Source organism: Lutjanus erythropterus, chromosome 13 (genome assembly GCF_056507025.1).
Source record: "Lutjanus erythropterus isolate fLutEry1 chromosome 13, fLutEry1.hap2, whole genome shotgun sequence".
In the NCBI taxonomy this organism is placed as follows: domain Eukaryota; kingdom Metazoa; phylum Chordata; class Actinopteri; order Lutjaniformes; family Lutjanidae; genus Lutjanus; species Lutjanus erythropterus.
Genome location: NC_139329.1, coordinates 5,161,040 through 5,176,939, shown reverse-complemented (window position 1 = coordinate 5,176,939; position 15,900 = coordinate 5,161,040). Strand labels below are relative to the sequence as shown.

General features: G+C 38.8%; 1 protein-coding gene across 1 annotated transcript; it reads right to left on the bottom strand.

Moving 5' to 3' along the window:
* Positions 1 to 424: 424 nt before the first annotated feature.
* On the bottom strand, positions 425 to 10,675 carry psme3ip1 (proteasome activator subunit 3 interacting protein 1). The gene is made up of 6 exons (XM_084734471.1): positions 10,539 to 10,675; positions 10,330 to 10,428; positions 8,549 to 8,670; positions 5,064 to 5,203; positions 4,326 to 4,408; positions 425 to 1,588 (listed from the first exon to the last, which is right to left on the bottom strand). Exons 1-6 carry the CDS (start codon positions 10,663 to 10,665, stop codon positions 1,326 to 1,328), a joined length of 834 nt encoding a protein of 277 aa, XP_084590597.1. The 5' UTR covers positions 10,666 to 10,675; the 3' UTR covers positions 425 to 1,325.
* Between the last annotated feature and the right edge of the window lie 5,225 nt (positions 10,676 to 15,900).

The following is a 15,900-nucleotide window of genomic DNA, read 5'->3' as shown; positions in this document are numbered from 1 at the left end:
CCAGTGGTATCCTAGTGGGTCCCAAGATAAATCTGAGGGACCGGAACATGACTGGGATAAGCATTTGGAACCAGTCTTAACATTTCATTTTTCTTGTGAAATACTGGATACTTTTACTTCTTTAGACCTCTGACACTTTAGATGACACAACTTGTAAAGGAACAACCAGTTTTAGGTGCTTATCATTTATGGCCACACACTAGTGGTCAGATGTGGACAATATCACTATCAAATTGGTTGAGAGCTACTGACCTGAGGAAATGGTGCCATGTACAAGAAAATAAATATTGAATTAATGCAATATATACTATTTCCAATCCATAACTGGTCCCTGATAATAAAAAGTTTCTGAGAAATCCCAGTATTCTGCAAATACACCAGCTCTGTGTCTCTGCCATACACAAATACACACAGTGAACACACAGTAGGGAAAGCTCTTTATTTCTCTGCTCAGACTTTGACCAACAAAACAAACCTCAAATGCCTGAGACAGCAGCAAATAGTCCATCCAGCATCTTTCCAGCATGATTCGACTGAGACAAAATACTAACGAGAAAAAACACATTACATCACACAAATAAAAACATTACTTTTCAGACCATTCCAACTTTGCATTGAACCCATAGAGAGTGAGAAGCATATCCTGCCCCAGCTCTCTCTCCTCTGCTGCTGATAGCTAAAAGGTGTGAGTCATGTGACACAGTCTAAAGCAGTCTCTTCCTTGCTCCACAGCTGTCAATCACTGTTCCCTCAGCCAACAGCACAGCTTGCAGTCGCTGTGGTTTGGGTTGGGAGGGGGAGGTGTAGGGGGGGGCAGGATGTCATCAGGGTAGGCAGTGCGGGATTGGTTGCTCGGCTTAAACTGCGTGAGATGTGATTGAGGGAAGGAAGGGTGGAGGTGTCATGTCTGAGTGCCACAATAGCAAAAATCACAAATAGATACACAGATTTGTTTCAGAATTGGTGTTACTGATTATTAGGATTATATTACTGGGCTGAACTTTGTCTGATGACAAAGAGCAACAGTTTAACTCACAGCTGTGAAAACAACAGGAATACTGAAAATGTTTGCCAGTGTATAACTCACATGATATGAACTTGTGTGGTCTGCAGGTAGGCTCTGTCGTGTGTGTGTGTGTGTGTGTGTGTGTGTGTGTGTGTGTGTGAGTACCCCTATATCAGTGTGTGTATGTATGACCTTTAATCTGTCTCTGTATGAATATCCTAAGTGAGGTTACCTTTTCTGACTGTTTGCAAGCCATTCTGAAGGCATGCAAACATACTCTTCAGGTTGTATGCATGTATGTGTTGATGTTGTTGTGTGTCTATCTGTAGGCCCTGCTGTGCCGGGGGTACGGCAACATGATTGCGTCCACGCTACCTTCGCTGTCCGAGCTGCTGTCAGAGTCGCTGCTGCCAGAATAAACCCAGAGTCCCGGTAAAACGCCAACGCACACAGCTGCTGATGGCAGGTGTAACACGCCTTGACCGGAGCTCAGAGGAGCTGAGGGGGTCTTCGCTGTCAGGCCAGGGACTATCTGTTGATCTTCAGCTCCCCCTTCTCTTTCTCCTGCTCCATCCTCCTGTTCTGAACAGTACAACACACTGTCAGATTCAGAGCTTGTTAATGCAGACATCCAAGAATCAGGCTCTCTCTAAAAAGGTCAGAAATGAGAAATTTCTGAATTCTGTAACCAGGGACAGCCAAAAGTGAGATATAACTGTCTTAACAGGCATTTTCAATGCCTTACTCTGTATATTTTCAGTTTATATGGAGTAATTTGTTCTGCTGAATTCAAAGTCTTTGCTGAATTCAAAGTCTTTGCACGCATACATATACATATGTATATGTATATGTGTATATACCATACACAAGTGGTTCTAAAACTTTTTTTTTAAGTTCATGCCCCACACAACACAATTTTCTTTATCAATCAATAACAATGATAGGGCAGGCAATTAATAAAAGAGGATGCAAGCTGAATTTTTGTGAAATGAGGGTCAGCATGATAGCATCAGCAAACTTTTCCCTTACATAATTCATATTCATTCAACTTTGTTTCACTCGATATTGCAGTGGTCTATGCCCCAAACGTGGGGCTTGCTGCTAGGAACCACAGCTTTACACAGCACATAAGACAGACAGGCAGGCAGTTTTGACCTAGAATACAAGAAGAATGGAACTACCAAGTTGTAAGGAGAGAAACGTTCCACTGACTTCAAACTTTAATTAGAGACATACAGTATATCAACTAGTAGACCTGTTAGTTTAAAGCTGCGCTAATCAATACTGTTACATTAAGAATGGTTTAAAATAATGATGTCAATGTGACAGGTGTTGCTTGTAGTGACACATCCAGAGAAAATTTTGCAGGTCCCCTCAGCTCTACAGTACACTTCAGTTTCTTTCAGCTCATTGTTCTGGGATGTACTTGATTGATCATTCTTGCTATTCGCATCAGCCTTGATCCAGCAGCTTTAATAAACTCGAAGTACTACCTGCTCAGCATCAAACTGCTGTCAGACAAAGTCAATGACTAGTTGGTGAAGCAGGTAGCATTTAGCACCTCCAAAGCCAAATATGGAGTTAAAGCCATATACATACAGTACAGTACAAAAGTTTTAGGCAGGTGTGAAAAAAATGCTGTCAAGTAAAATTGCTTTTAAAAATATAAAATGTAATTGTTCCTTTTTTTTAATCAATCTACAAAATGCAAAGTGAGTCAACAGAAAAAAAAACTAAATCAAATCAATATTTGGTGTGACTACTCTTTGCCTTCAAAACAGCATCAATTCTTCTAGGTACACTTGCACACACTTTTTGAAGGAACTCGTCAGATAGGTTGTTCCAAACATCTTGGAGAACTAACCACAGATCTTCTGTGGATGTAGGCTGCCTCATATCCTTCTGTCTCTTCATGTAATCCCAGACAGACCCATGATGTTGAGATCAGGGCTCTGTGGGGGTCATACATCACTTCCAGGACTCCTTGTTCTTTACACCGAGGATGGTTCCTAATGACATTGTCTGTATGTTTGGGGTCATTGTCCTGCTGCAGACTAAATTTGGGGCCAATCAGACGCCTCCCTGATGGTACTGATGATGGATAAGTATCTGCCTGTATTTCTCAGCATTGAGGACACCATTAATTCTGACCAAATCCCCAACTCCATTTGCAGAAATGCGGCCCCAAACTTGCAAAGAACCTCCACCATGCTTCACTGTTGCCTGCAGACACTCATACACATTGCACTGCTGTCCAGCCCTTCGGCGAACAAACTGCCTTCTGCTACAACCAAATATTTCAAATTTTGACTCATCAGTCCAGAGCACCTGTTGCCATTTTTCTGCACCGCAGTTCCTCCGTTTTCATGCATAGTTGAGTCACTTGGCCTTGTTTCCATGTTGGAGGTATGGCTTTTTGGCCACAATTCTTCACTTATGGCCAGACTTCCCTGGACAGTAGATGGGTGTATCTGGGTCCCACTGGTTTCTGCTAGTTCTGAGCTGATAGCACTGCTGGACATCTTCTGATTTCAAAGGGAAGTAAGCATAATGTGTCTTTCATCTGCTGTACTAAGTTTCCTCGGCCGACCACTGCATCTACAGTCCTCAGTGTTGCCCGTTTGTTTGTGCTTCTTCAAAAGACCTTAAACAGCTAATCTTGAAACCCCAGTCTGCTTTGAACTCTTTGCCTGGGAGAGACCTTACTGATGCAGTATAACTATCCTGTGTCTTGTTGCTGTCCTCATTCTTGTCATGGTGTCTGACCTGTGACATCAAACTGTCTTCCACAACCTCACCTGTTTGGTATAATTGGTTAATCCTACACCTGACTAGGATCCTACAAAATCCCTGACTTTGTGAAGGTGTACCTAGAAGAACTGATGCTGTTTTGAAGGCAAAGGGTGATGACACCAAGTACTGATTTTTTTTTTCTGTTCGCACACTTTGCAATTTGCAAATCGATAAAAATAAACAATTATATACTGCACCTATACAGTACTGTATATTGGTGATATAGGCTTTCTGTAGTTTTACTTTTTCTTAGGTTTCTATTATCAGATAGACCTGCCTATAATTTCAGCAATCAGGATCAGTCGTCTTCTCAAATAATAAAAGTAATTCCAACTCTGCATGTAGAAGAAAAACACACTCTTCATGTATGATTCAATCACAAGCAGTGAGCTGTATATGAGTTTGTTTCTGTCTGGTCTGACAGTTCTATCACTTAGTAATTCCAGGAATTGTCAGTGAGATACACAACTCAATTTCTGCCCACATCACAGACATTCATCCTTACAAGCCTCAGGCTGCAGCCCACCTGTGTGTGTCTCTCCATTTCCTGTTGTTGTTGTTGTGATTTCCACCTTCTGTTTCTTACTGCTGTCTGATGACTGTGAGGAACTGGGTAAGAGAACAGAGAGATGTTGAGGATTTAAAGCTGCACTAATCAACTGTGCAAAAGTGAATGGGGTAATTCGCAGTAACAAACCTACAGAGAATTATCTGCCATTCCTCTCAGCTCCAGAGCATTTTAATGTCTTCCAGCTCATTGTTTTGGTTTTATGACCCAGAACTTTATTTCAGCATGAAGGTTTAGTCTTGACAAACATACACAGGGTTCATTTCCTTCCTCAAGCTTTCAGCAGGTGGACCAGGGATATAGCCAAAAGTTTCAGGAACACCTAACTAAGTGGACCTTGACTTAAATTTTTAATCACAGTGTAATCACCATAATCAAATCATCATTTAATGATGATTAATCACCATTTTCCATTCACCTTCACCAGTGACAGCTTTGTGCACAACAGGCAGGTGTAATCTGTGAAAAAACTCTGATAAAGCAATGCTACCTGCCCAACACCAGTCAAACAAAATCAGTTAACATAGTGGAGCACTTAGAGAAAATACTAGTCTAAATGTGGAAACAAACAAAACATGAATGCATGCTAATGTTGCTCAGTATCTGCAAGATGTGTAAATAAGAAATTGCTTGTTAACAAGTTCACCACATCAACTGTACAAGCTGATATGTGTCAAATATCAGTGTTGGGTGTACCTGCGTCTCTTGACAGCTCCAGCCAATAAATGGGCCTGAGACAGGTGGCTGGTTCTTTGCTCTGCCCCTGAATGCTTAGTTGCTACCTTCTTTTCAGGCTCTTTACGGCTTTCGGTGGTTGCCTGCTTCACTAGAGCGCTGTGAAAGTACAGAGTTAAGGTGAATAAACCATACTGGAGCTTTTAGGAGAGGGCAAATATTGGGATTCAGGGTCAAGAACAGAGACATGATCCATTCAGCAACAGTCCATTCAACAAGTAGCATTCTGTCCTCCCTTCAGGGGGAGCCATTACAACTTCCCATCAGTGCGCTGGAAAAAGTGACACAGTTCTTAAAGGCTAAGAAAAGCACTCAGGCAGAGAGAGGTGACACAGATATAGAATCTAAAAGAAGACCAGGAGATGGACAGAGCTCAGGAGACATGAAATCGGGTCGAGAGGCAGAGACAGAGCAGAATACACCAAGAAACATACCAAAAGGCAAAGCACACAGGGTATAAGACAAAAGGGACAAGTGGACAGGAATCAGCAGACAGAAATCGGGGCATTAGGTAGATGTGAGCTAAAGACTAGCAGTCCTGAGTTTTCACTGCATTAACTGAGGTCTGCACCTGTATGTGTGTGCGTGTACTTTGTGTTCACAGCAACTGCTTTAAATCGTCACCGTAGTTACCAGCCTATGATACAGTTTCCACGACAACCCATTCTCTTCTTCATCTGCAGACAAACCTGTCTGTCAGAAACCTGTCTGTCCGCAAAGACAAAGACAGAGTAACAGATGAAAAGCACAGGGAGCAACAAGTAAAAAGTATGTCCTAAATACATGAATTCTTCCCAACTGATTATCATATCAGTATTAATTAGATGTTACATTTTTATTTTCATTAGAGGACAATAGCTGAGGGACAGCTGACAACTGTAGACTGTCTCAGAACAGAAATGGAAAAGACTGGGGAGCGGACTGACCGACTGTAAACACACAATGCTCCTTTTACTTCATCTAATCACTATATGAATGCAAATATCTTTTTTTCCTGCACTGTGCTGGCATGCTGTGTGGATAACCATGATGAAAAAAAAACATCAAGAAAAAAACTGTTTACCAGTGCTTTCTTAACATATGTTTCTTTGCCATGCTAAAATTTGAGGTCGTTATGCAGCGATATAATGTTGATAGGAATAGGCAGACTCCAGACCTCTGAATTTCTGCTCACATTTGTTGAGCAGTTGCACCCACTCACAGATCATTCCTCAGCCAATAAGAGCTTAGGAGGTGGGATTAAAAATGGCATTAAAAACATGACATCTTTCTACAAAGCTAACCAGCAGAACAAGACAGGCCAAGCTCGTATATTGGTCGATATTACATTACTGCATTGTGGTATTCATCAGATGACAAGTAACATGAAATATCAGCACAGAAATGCTAAACTAGATTTGAGGTAATTTTGGAACAGTCTCACAATAACATTTCTTCCAACAGAAAAAAAAAATCAGCCCACATATTGCACAATAGTACAGGTAGTGGCCTCAAAAGTATTGGTTGTGATTATACTAGGTAATTATTAATTATTCTAACTTAATTATTTAGAAAAGAAGAAGAAGAAATCCCTTGAAAATCACAAAGACATTACTTGTAATAATTTTGTCCTTCATACAAAGCATGAAGGACTAATGCATAATGTGTGCAGCATGGCGCTGTTATCACACGAGGATGGACACGTGTACAAGGTGTGTTTGTGTAATGTATGCATGGTTCAGTCCCAGCAGCAGCTTGACTATAGTGAAGATGTGTGTGCCTCTGCCAACACACATAAAGGTGCTTATCATATAGGCACCGAGAGACTCCCAATTATCAGCAGGCGTGCCTTTCAACTGTTAAAAAAAAAGCATGAGGTGCAAAAAATGAACAGAAAACAGCTTCATTTGTAAAATGTAAATAAAAACAGACTGCAATAATTTAAAAATCCTTGGACCTATATTCAATTGAATACAACCTGAAGACAAGATATTTAATGTTCAAGCTGCTTTTGGTAAATATCCGCTCATTCTGAATTTGATGCCTGCAAACAATTCCAAAAAAGTTAGGACAGGGGCATGTTCACTACTTTTAACAACACTCAGCAAGTGTTTGGGAACCGAGGACACACATTTTGAAGTTTAGTTTTCAAAGTTCAACTTTCAGCACACATTTTCAATGGGATCCATAACTGGACTGCAGACAGGCCATTCTAGTGCCTGACCTTTTCACCACTAAGGCAAGGGACGGTGTCTTGGCATTGTCTTGCTGAAAGAAGTGGAGACGGATGACAACATATGTTCCTCCAAAACCTGTATGTACCTTTCAGCATTAATGGGGGCCTTCACAGATGTGACAGTTATCTCTGATGCCATGGGCACTAACACACCCCTAGAACATCCCAGATGCTGTCTTTTGCACTTTGTGCTGGTAACTGTCTGGATGGTCCTTTTCCTCTTTAGGCCAGAGGAAATCAAGTCCATGATTTCCAAAAATAATTTGAAATGTGGACTTGTCAGATCTCAGCACAGTTTTTAACTTTGTGTCAGTCCATTTCAGATGAGCTCAGGCTCAGAGAAGTCTTCAGCATTTCTGGTTGTTGTTGATATATGGATTTCATTTTGCACGGTAGAGTCTTAACTTGCAGATGTAAATGCAGCGGTGAACTGTGCTTACTGATAACACTTTACAAAATGTTCCTGAGTTCATGTACAATCATGTGGGTTTTTAATGCAGTGCTGCCTGAAGGATCAAAGGTCATAACATTCAGTGATGGTTTTTGACCTTGCCCCTCACTTGCAGAGATTTATCCAGACTCACTGAATTGTTTGATGATATTACAGATTGTAGATGATGAAATCTCTAATTCCTGCAGTTCTGTGTTGACAAACTTTGTTCTTAAGCTGTTGGACTATTTGCCTATGTGGTTTTTCACAAAGTTGTGTTATCATACCGTCATTGCTTGTGAACGAATGAACCTTTCGAGGACGTTCCTTTCATACCTGATCATGACAGTATCACCTGTTACCAATTAACCCATTTACCTGTGGAACGTTCCAAACAGGATTTTTTGAGAATTCCACAGTCTTTTGTTGCCCCTCTCCCAACTTTTTTGGAATGTGTTGCAGGCATCAAATTCAGAATGAGTGTATATTTAGAAAAAAACCTTGAGATTTAGCAGTTCAAACACTGAATATCTTGTTGTTGTGATGTATTCAAATTGATATAGGAGGATAAAAAATGATTTGCAAACCACTGCATTCTGTTTTTTATTTATGTTTCACAAAGTGTCCGAACTTTTTTGAAATTGGGATTGTAGCTTCAGTCCCAAATGTCTTATCTTTGTTTATCTTGCCTGTGCCAAGGTTTCCATGCTGAATTCTGTGACTAGTCCTCCTGATTTCACAAACAACACAATAAACATTGAGACACATAAAAATAAAGGTAAAATAGATAAAAAAGGATATCCTGTATTCCAAGAGCTCCTGCTTCTCCTCTTCCCTTCGTTGCTTCTCCACCAGGCTCTGTTGCCGGGAGACCTCGTCCAGGAAGCTGGTCTCATCCTCATCCAATCCTCTCACCATGTTCCCTGTAACCATGGAAACAAACATGCTCTCAACACAGGCAGTACAGCGATGGCATTTTTCAGCATAACAGTTTATTTTAAATCCACATATAGGTGACCTTTACTGTACACAAATCTGGAACACTAACACAGTCCATTTTTTAAGCATAGAAAAAACTGTTTTATGAATGAGAGTGTATTCTTTCCCTATGAATCTTTTTACTAAAATCTGTAAAATAATTTATCTGAAGGAATGTGAGATACGACTTTGCATAGTTGCAAGTCTGTCTGCTTCATATAATACTTCATCAATATTTTTTAAAAAAAGAATAACTTTTGAACAATACTGGTAAGAAAACTTTAAACAGATACCGTTGTGTTGTCTATAAATATTTTTATGATCACACTGTGGCAAACTCATGAAAACAGTAAAGAAGCAAACAAGCTACAAAGAGCATGGCTACAAAAATAACACCCATACATGCAAAGTCAGAGCAGAGTCACCAACACTGCTGTAATACAATGCAGAGGTAGTTAATGTTACATGTTATATGATTAGTAAAAAAATAGTGCCAAAAAAAAAAAAACAGTACCAAAGGTAAAAGAAATCATTATGCAGGAAATGTGAATGTAAAGAAACAAAAGTTATGCCTACATTAGAGATGACATGATATGAATATTTCAAATCATGATTGTAGTTATCATGGTCATCATTATTATGGCAGTACTGTTAATCTGTGCAGAAAAAGTTTTATTATAAAAACCTCTTAATTTGAAATGGCATCATTTTCTTTGAGATCCCAGTGTTGTCACTGACTCAAAACAAACCCACGCTGCTGCTGTGTTTGGGAGACTGTTGCTAACTTTGGTTGATCCTGGATAGTATTTAACATGAGTTTTTGAAAGCACTAATTACCACGATAATTAAAATTTGAAACAGTGATACTAATCGTCAGGGATGGTTTATCATGAAACCAATAATCGTTTCATCCCTAATTCAGTGTTGCTCACTAAAACACATTCCGTGCGTCTTTCAGGTCTAACAAATGTGTTCAATACATTTCCTCTGTCATAAAACATTTGTAAAGCTGATTTTTTAAAAGTATTTTAAAGTCTACATTGTTTACATTCGTGTCTACTAGCTTGCAGTCATGTTCTTCCCTGCCTTTACTGGCACATTGCTGCAAATCTTAACATATTACAGCCACCTGTAGGTCAGCAGAACAGTGTGATACATGCAGAATAATGTGATTCAAACTACTTTGTTTCTAGTAGAAAAGAAATTAATTTTGGTAGATTGTACAGCAGAAGAAAGTAGTTCCTATATAAAACTGCTCATAACAAGCTCTGCGGATTATCATGCATCACCAGGTCATGTTTTTTGGAAAGAGCCACTTGTTTTGAATTTTTCAAATGCATTTTTTTTGTAGCTTTGAGCACCACAAACTGAGAGCCATTTAGTCCCATTACACTGGAGAGAAGGCAGACACCTCTATGGCAGATATCTCCAAAATTCTGCAACTCACACAAAAATCTTTAGATGGATAAAAACCACTATAGACCAGGGGAAAAATATGTATTTTTGATTTGGGGGTTGAACTTTCCCTTTAATTCAAAACTGTATGACAAATGAAGGTTTTAGTCCAACTGACAGATATAACACAGAGATATAGAGACACTCACTGAATTTGAACTGCTCCTCATATTCCTCTTGTTTCTTGTCTTTCTGCTCCTGCAGTCGCTCATAGAGGGATCGTGGGTCATACTCCTCTTCTGGGGCCTCTGAGGGGTAAACAGGCAAATATGTGAATTCACACATAAATCAGCTGAATACATTTCAGTGGTTTGATGTGTTTTGGATTTTGTGTGAATGCAGACAATGTGTTTCTTACCCTCTGGGTCGTCAGGTTTTCTGACTTTCTCCCATTCCTCTTGTCTCTTCTTCCTCCTCTCATCAAGCTCAGCTTCTGACACAAACTTCCTGCTGAGGTCGACGCCTGCTGCCCCTCCCCCTGCCATTACAACTGATCTACATACAAACACACAGACACACCTGACTTCAGACCAAAAAAAATCTGGTTTTTTTTCTTCTTTCTTATTTTTTAAACTCAAGACAGGATTTTAGGTATTTCTGCTGGGCCCTTCTAAATAACTAGGTGAAGAAGAGTAGTTTTTCTCTCTGGACCCATGCTGAGAGTCCATGGCTTCAATTAATTTATTCTTTTCTATGTAGAAGAACAAAGCAATCCATTAATACTCAGCTTGCTGCTACTGACTTCTGCACATAGCCATTATACCTGAGAGTGTTCCCATCAAAACAACCTGAGACTATAATTCTACGATGCCTTAGTTGAATAAAAAGCACCTAATAAACTTTTGACTTGTTAGTGCAAACTTCATGTGGGCAAATGTTGTCACAGTAATGGAATTTCTCATTTTGATACAATACCTTGAAAAATATTGATATTCAACACCGTTTCCAATAACAATGGGAAAAACTGATATTTTAGTGTAAAATTTTAGTTTTTTATTAAAAGATAACTGTAACAAAGCCATAACATGACAGACATTCAACAGGAGCAAATGACAAGTGACAAGAAGAAGACAGCACCGTGAGTAAGTGAGAGGAGGTGGATCTATCTCTGCATTCCAAAATGCTGTTAAAATACAATTGGGACATTACTACTTCCTTATAAGATGGCGGCCTGAACTTTGACCCTCTGGCTCATATACCCATCACAAAGGATTGTGGCTCAGAATAGCCAGAAAAGCATGCTGGCTTGTTTACTACAAAATGAGACCACATGCAATAAGACATCCTGGTATTTTCTGCATACTGCATTTAACATACTATGTATCGTGACATACTAAATCTTTTTTCTGGTATATTAAATAGTATGGTAGTATGGGTACTGGAACACATAGCCTGTGGGACTGCAGCCATATTTATGTCAACACACTGTCTGAGAAAAGAGAGAGTGTGAAAGTAAAGCTGGTAATGGAGTATCAATACTGCAAAACAAAAGTACTAAAATCATTTCAAATATTCAGTATCGATATTTTTATATTTTTGACAACACCAATACAGATCTAATGTCATATTTAACACAAGAAATTTTGTTTTACGTGATAAACTATATTTAGTTTTTGTTGAGATTGAACCGGAGATTCAGTTTACAGTGTTGTTAAACCAGATGCACACTGTATGATGTTATTTTTATATTGTATGTTTATTCATTTACGTGGTAACACATTACTGCACTGAAATTACCAGGAAACAAGAAATGTAAACAATGACATCTAGATAACAAAATCATATGTGAGACTTTTTAACTTTATGTTTTAAATACAGTTATTTTAACAAGACTAAACTGAACTCGATCTGTGAGGTTTTGGCTCCCTCTTGTGCTCGTATTTAATCATTACATCTAACTGTAGAAATGATAGCAATTTAACGTTTGGTTTCTCCAACAAAGACCCCCCAAGAGAACCACACGGACACCGGTACCGATTTGCAATGAGGTGTCTACCGAGTCAAATGTGAGGCATTTTTATGGACCAAAGCATTTCGTTTGTATCGGCCCTGTTGATTCACTCACTGCTAAGTTGCCAACGGCGACGATAACATCGGTAGCCGCTAATGTTAGCTCTCTCAGTCAGAGGACACACTCGGCAAACGACACAGTGATTCAATAAACCAACCAAATTGTATTTCAGTATTCAGACTCACTGGCTTCCTATAGTAGCTTAGATGCTCAAGAGGTAAAGCTTTGGACACGCAGATGCCTTGTGTGCAGCAGTCCCCAGCTAGCGTTAGCTACTTTAGCATTCAAGCAAGCTGTTGTCACCACTGCTAGAGACATAACATCGTGTCATGTTGGAAAAGCAATATTTTCAGATGCACAGCCGTGTAAATTTGAGTCTCCGCGTTTGAATTATTTCTGTGTCGCTTGAACTTACCAGGCTCAGCTACTCGATTTGGTATGCAGTTGGCATTAGATTTTCTGTCAACTGTGAAGGTACCGCTTGCGCATGCTCTGCTCTTGCAGGGGGCTTCTTCTTTTAGGCGGACTAGCCGATACATTGGCGCGTTGCTGCCCTCTACTGTCTGTTGTTAATGTTCCTTTTAACAGTCATTTATATCATGTTTTTACATAGTCCAACACAATGGAGATATTCAATCTCTGCGTACAGAAAAAAACAGTTTGAAGTTGATTGTTGCCATGAGAGCGTTTTATATGGTATGCATTGAATGAATTAATATACATTGCCCTCCAGCGGTCAAAGCATGTAACTACATCTAGTAACAGTTTTGTTTTGAAAATTTAACCGGAAATATCCCAATGTTATTGTGTTTAGCTTAATGCCTTCTGTACTGTTATAGATACACGATGTGCCCACAAGAGGGCAGTACATTCATTGCTGTAAATTGTAAATATATGAGAGTTGTTTATTTCTTTAACAAACGTTAAGTAGAATTCAAACAATGGTGAACGTGGCAAGTTGATTTCCGTCTTGAGTTTAATTTCCAAGTTATACCGATAGTTGGATGGCTGAGTTATCCTCCCATCATCCTTTAAAAACGAATAGCCTAGCTAGCAAGAAGGCTGCTAGAAAGTGCTTTAACCTACAGCAACACACGCCATCAGCGTCCTGTCTATCAGTTCTTTAGCTAGAAGAAAGAATTAAGTCAAACTCAAAGCGTTTATAGTCATATGCACAATTAAAATCAAGTTTCCCTGTACAATGATTTTTTCCCCTTTATCTTTTCCTCTAAATGACGTTGAACATTGCCAACATTACCATTGTTAGTTATCACAACACGCAGTAAAACTAAATGTTTTTTTTGTTCACATTAAATGTACCAATAGCACATATAGCATATTCAGCACTATAAACCCAAAGCCTTAAACACTCGAACACATCTACATTGCATAATTGTCTGACCTGCTTAACCACCTTTTTCTTCTATCTTCTTTTTCTCATTTTCTCATATTGTATTTTGTTTTACTTACCCCTTGGCAAATATGTACATAGTTTTTTATTTTTTATTCAGATTAGCAATAATGCACCTACTGCCCTCGTAGTTGAAGTTTATTGTTGTCTTATATTGTAATCATAATGTGCCCTCTTGTGGTGAAAGCGCGTAACTACAACTAGTCCAACTTTTATTTTGAATATATTAACCGGAAGTATCCCTACACTATTGTGTCTAGCTTGATGCTATTACAGTGCAGTTGTAGTTGCACAATATGCCCACAAGAGGGCAGTGTACCTATAGCTGTAAATCATTATTCGGTAAATGCACGAAGATAAAGTTTGGGAAAAGTGACACGTCAAGGAATGGCGGATGTGGTAAGTTGATTTTTTTCTTTTGAGTTTAATTTTCAACTTTTACAGGCAGTCGTATGGCGTATTTATCAATTAATCATCCTTTTACAGTACGATGTGTACAGTATGAATAACCAAGCTAGCAAGAAGGCTAACACAGACTGCCGTAATTTACAGCTACAGATGCCGTCCGTTTACTCTGGCACATCACCCCGTTTGTTTTCAACAGTTAAGTGGTCTCTGAACACCAGAAAAAAATACTCAGATATTTCCTAAAAATACTGATATCACGATTGTTAGTAATTACCACAATAGTAATCTACCTAAAATTGTGCATATAAAAATAATATTCAGAAATATGAGCGTTGCCCTCCAGTGGTCACAGACAGGAACTGCAACACTAGCTAAATTAAATTGCTCAATATCACCATGTCAAGTGAACCTAATCTCCGTCACGTTAAGGCAGACACAGAACATACCACCACTACATAACTAGGCCTGGGTGATACAGCTGAAAAACTTACTACATTGGTGAAGTTTCATATTGGTCTATATCGATAATTATTGATCATGTAGGTTGTGACTGATGGTGTGTTATGTGATAAAATGAGTTTGCTGTGTTATTGCTGGGTAATGTAGACAAAATAAAACTACACAATATTTTTGACCAAATACCTTAATACTGATATTGTGACAATATTGTAGGATGACTATTGGTGCTTTCACAAAATATTAACCCAATTAGATTTTTTGATAAATAATCACAAGAAATGTGGATATAATGAAATACATCATTTTACTGTAATCCAGCCTTTATAACCAGGAAAAGACAACACTTATGCCATATCATGATATATCGATGTCCAACATCTATCATGATATCTAGTCATGTATAGCGATATCAGTGATGGGCTAGTGATGCCTAGCCCTGTATACAACTTTTCGGGTAAAAACCTTAATGAATGAATAGACCTGTGAAGTGTAGGGGGCATGAACTTTTTTGTCTTCTAAAGGGGGCCATGTCACAAAAAGTTTGGGAACCTCTGATCCAGACAAAAATGTGACAGATATTACAGAACTGAAGGTTGAAATACCATTTCCAACTCTGGTGCACGTCCAGAAAGGGGTAGGGAAACATAATTTTTTTTTTGATACTTTCACTCTTGTTTGTTTTTATCTCGGTTTTTATATTTTGGTGTGAACTTCAGTCATTCAGTCAATAAATGAGAAACTGTCAGGTTGAAATTTACAGGAAAAAAAAACACTTCACATTAATATATTTTTTCTGAAGGAAAATTTTCACAAGATAACACTTCTGAATTCAGTTTTCTTTTTACTTTTGTTTATTGGAATTTTGCAGTTTATACATCACATATCACCTTATGAAACAATTCCAGTATAATCCTCATCCCTCACCTGCTCTCCATCTTGCCCCCCCAGCGGCCACATGGGGCAGCACTCAGCCATTCACCCTCAAATAATTTGACAAGTGATACACTGGTGAGAGTTATGCTTAATTATAGTATCCCTTTTTTGCATCATGGGAAAAATAACAAAGGTCTGTGCAAGTTTTAAGCCGAGCAGATCATGCAAAGGCAGTCTGCAGCAAAGGGATGTGTAAGTTTATTTTAGAGCAGGTTGACAGGGTCTGGTGAAAAATTGAACTTCTGAAAATAGAATGAGCTTTTCTAAATGTAATAGTTTTCTTTTGGAAAACATGTTCTGATGATGATGGTTTAATGATTTCTTGTCAAAAACTTTTAAGGCTTGTTTGAAAAGAATCTCAAAAGTTTCAGCAAAGTCTTACTGGCCTGGGACCAGCAGGATATGCAATCATGAAGATATGAGAAAATCATATCATGCATAAATGATTTTGATGCTTCTATAGTTACAGTTGGCAGTATGTTTACCATTAGGTCATTT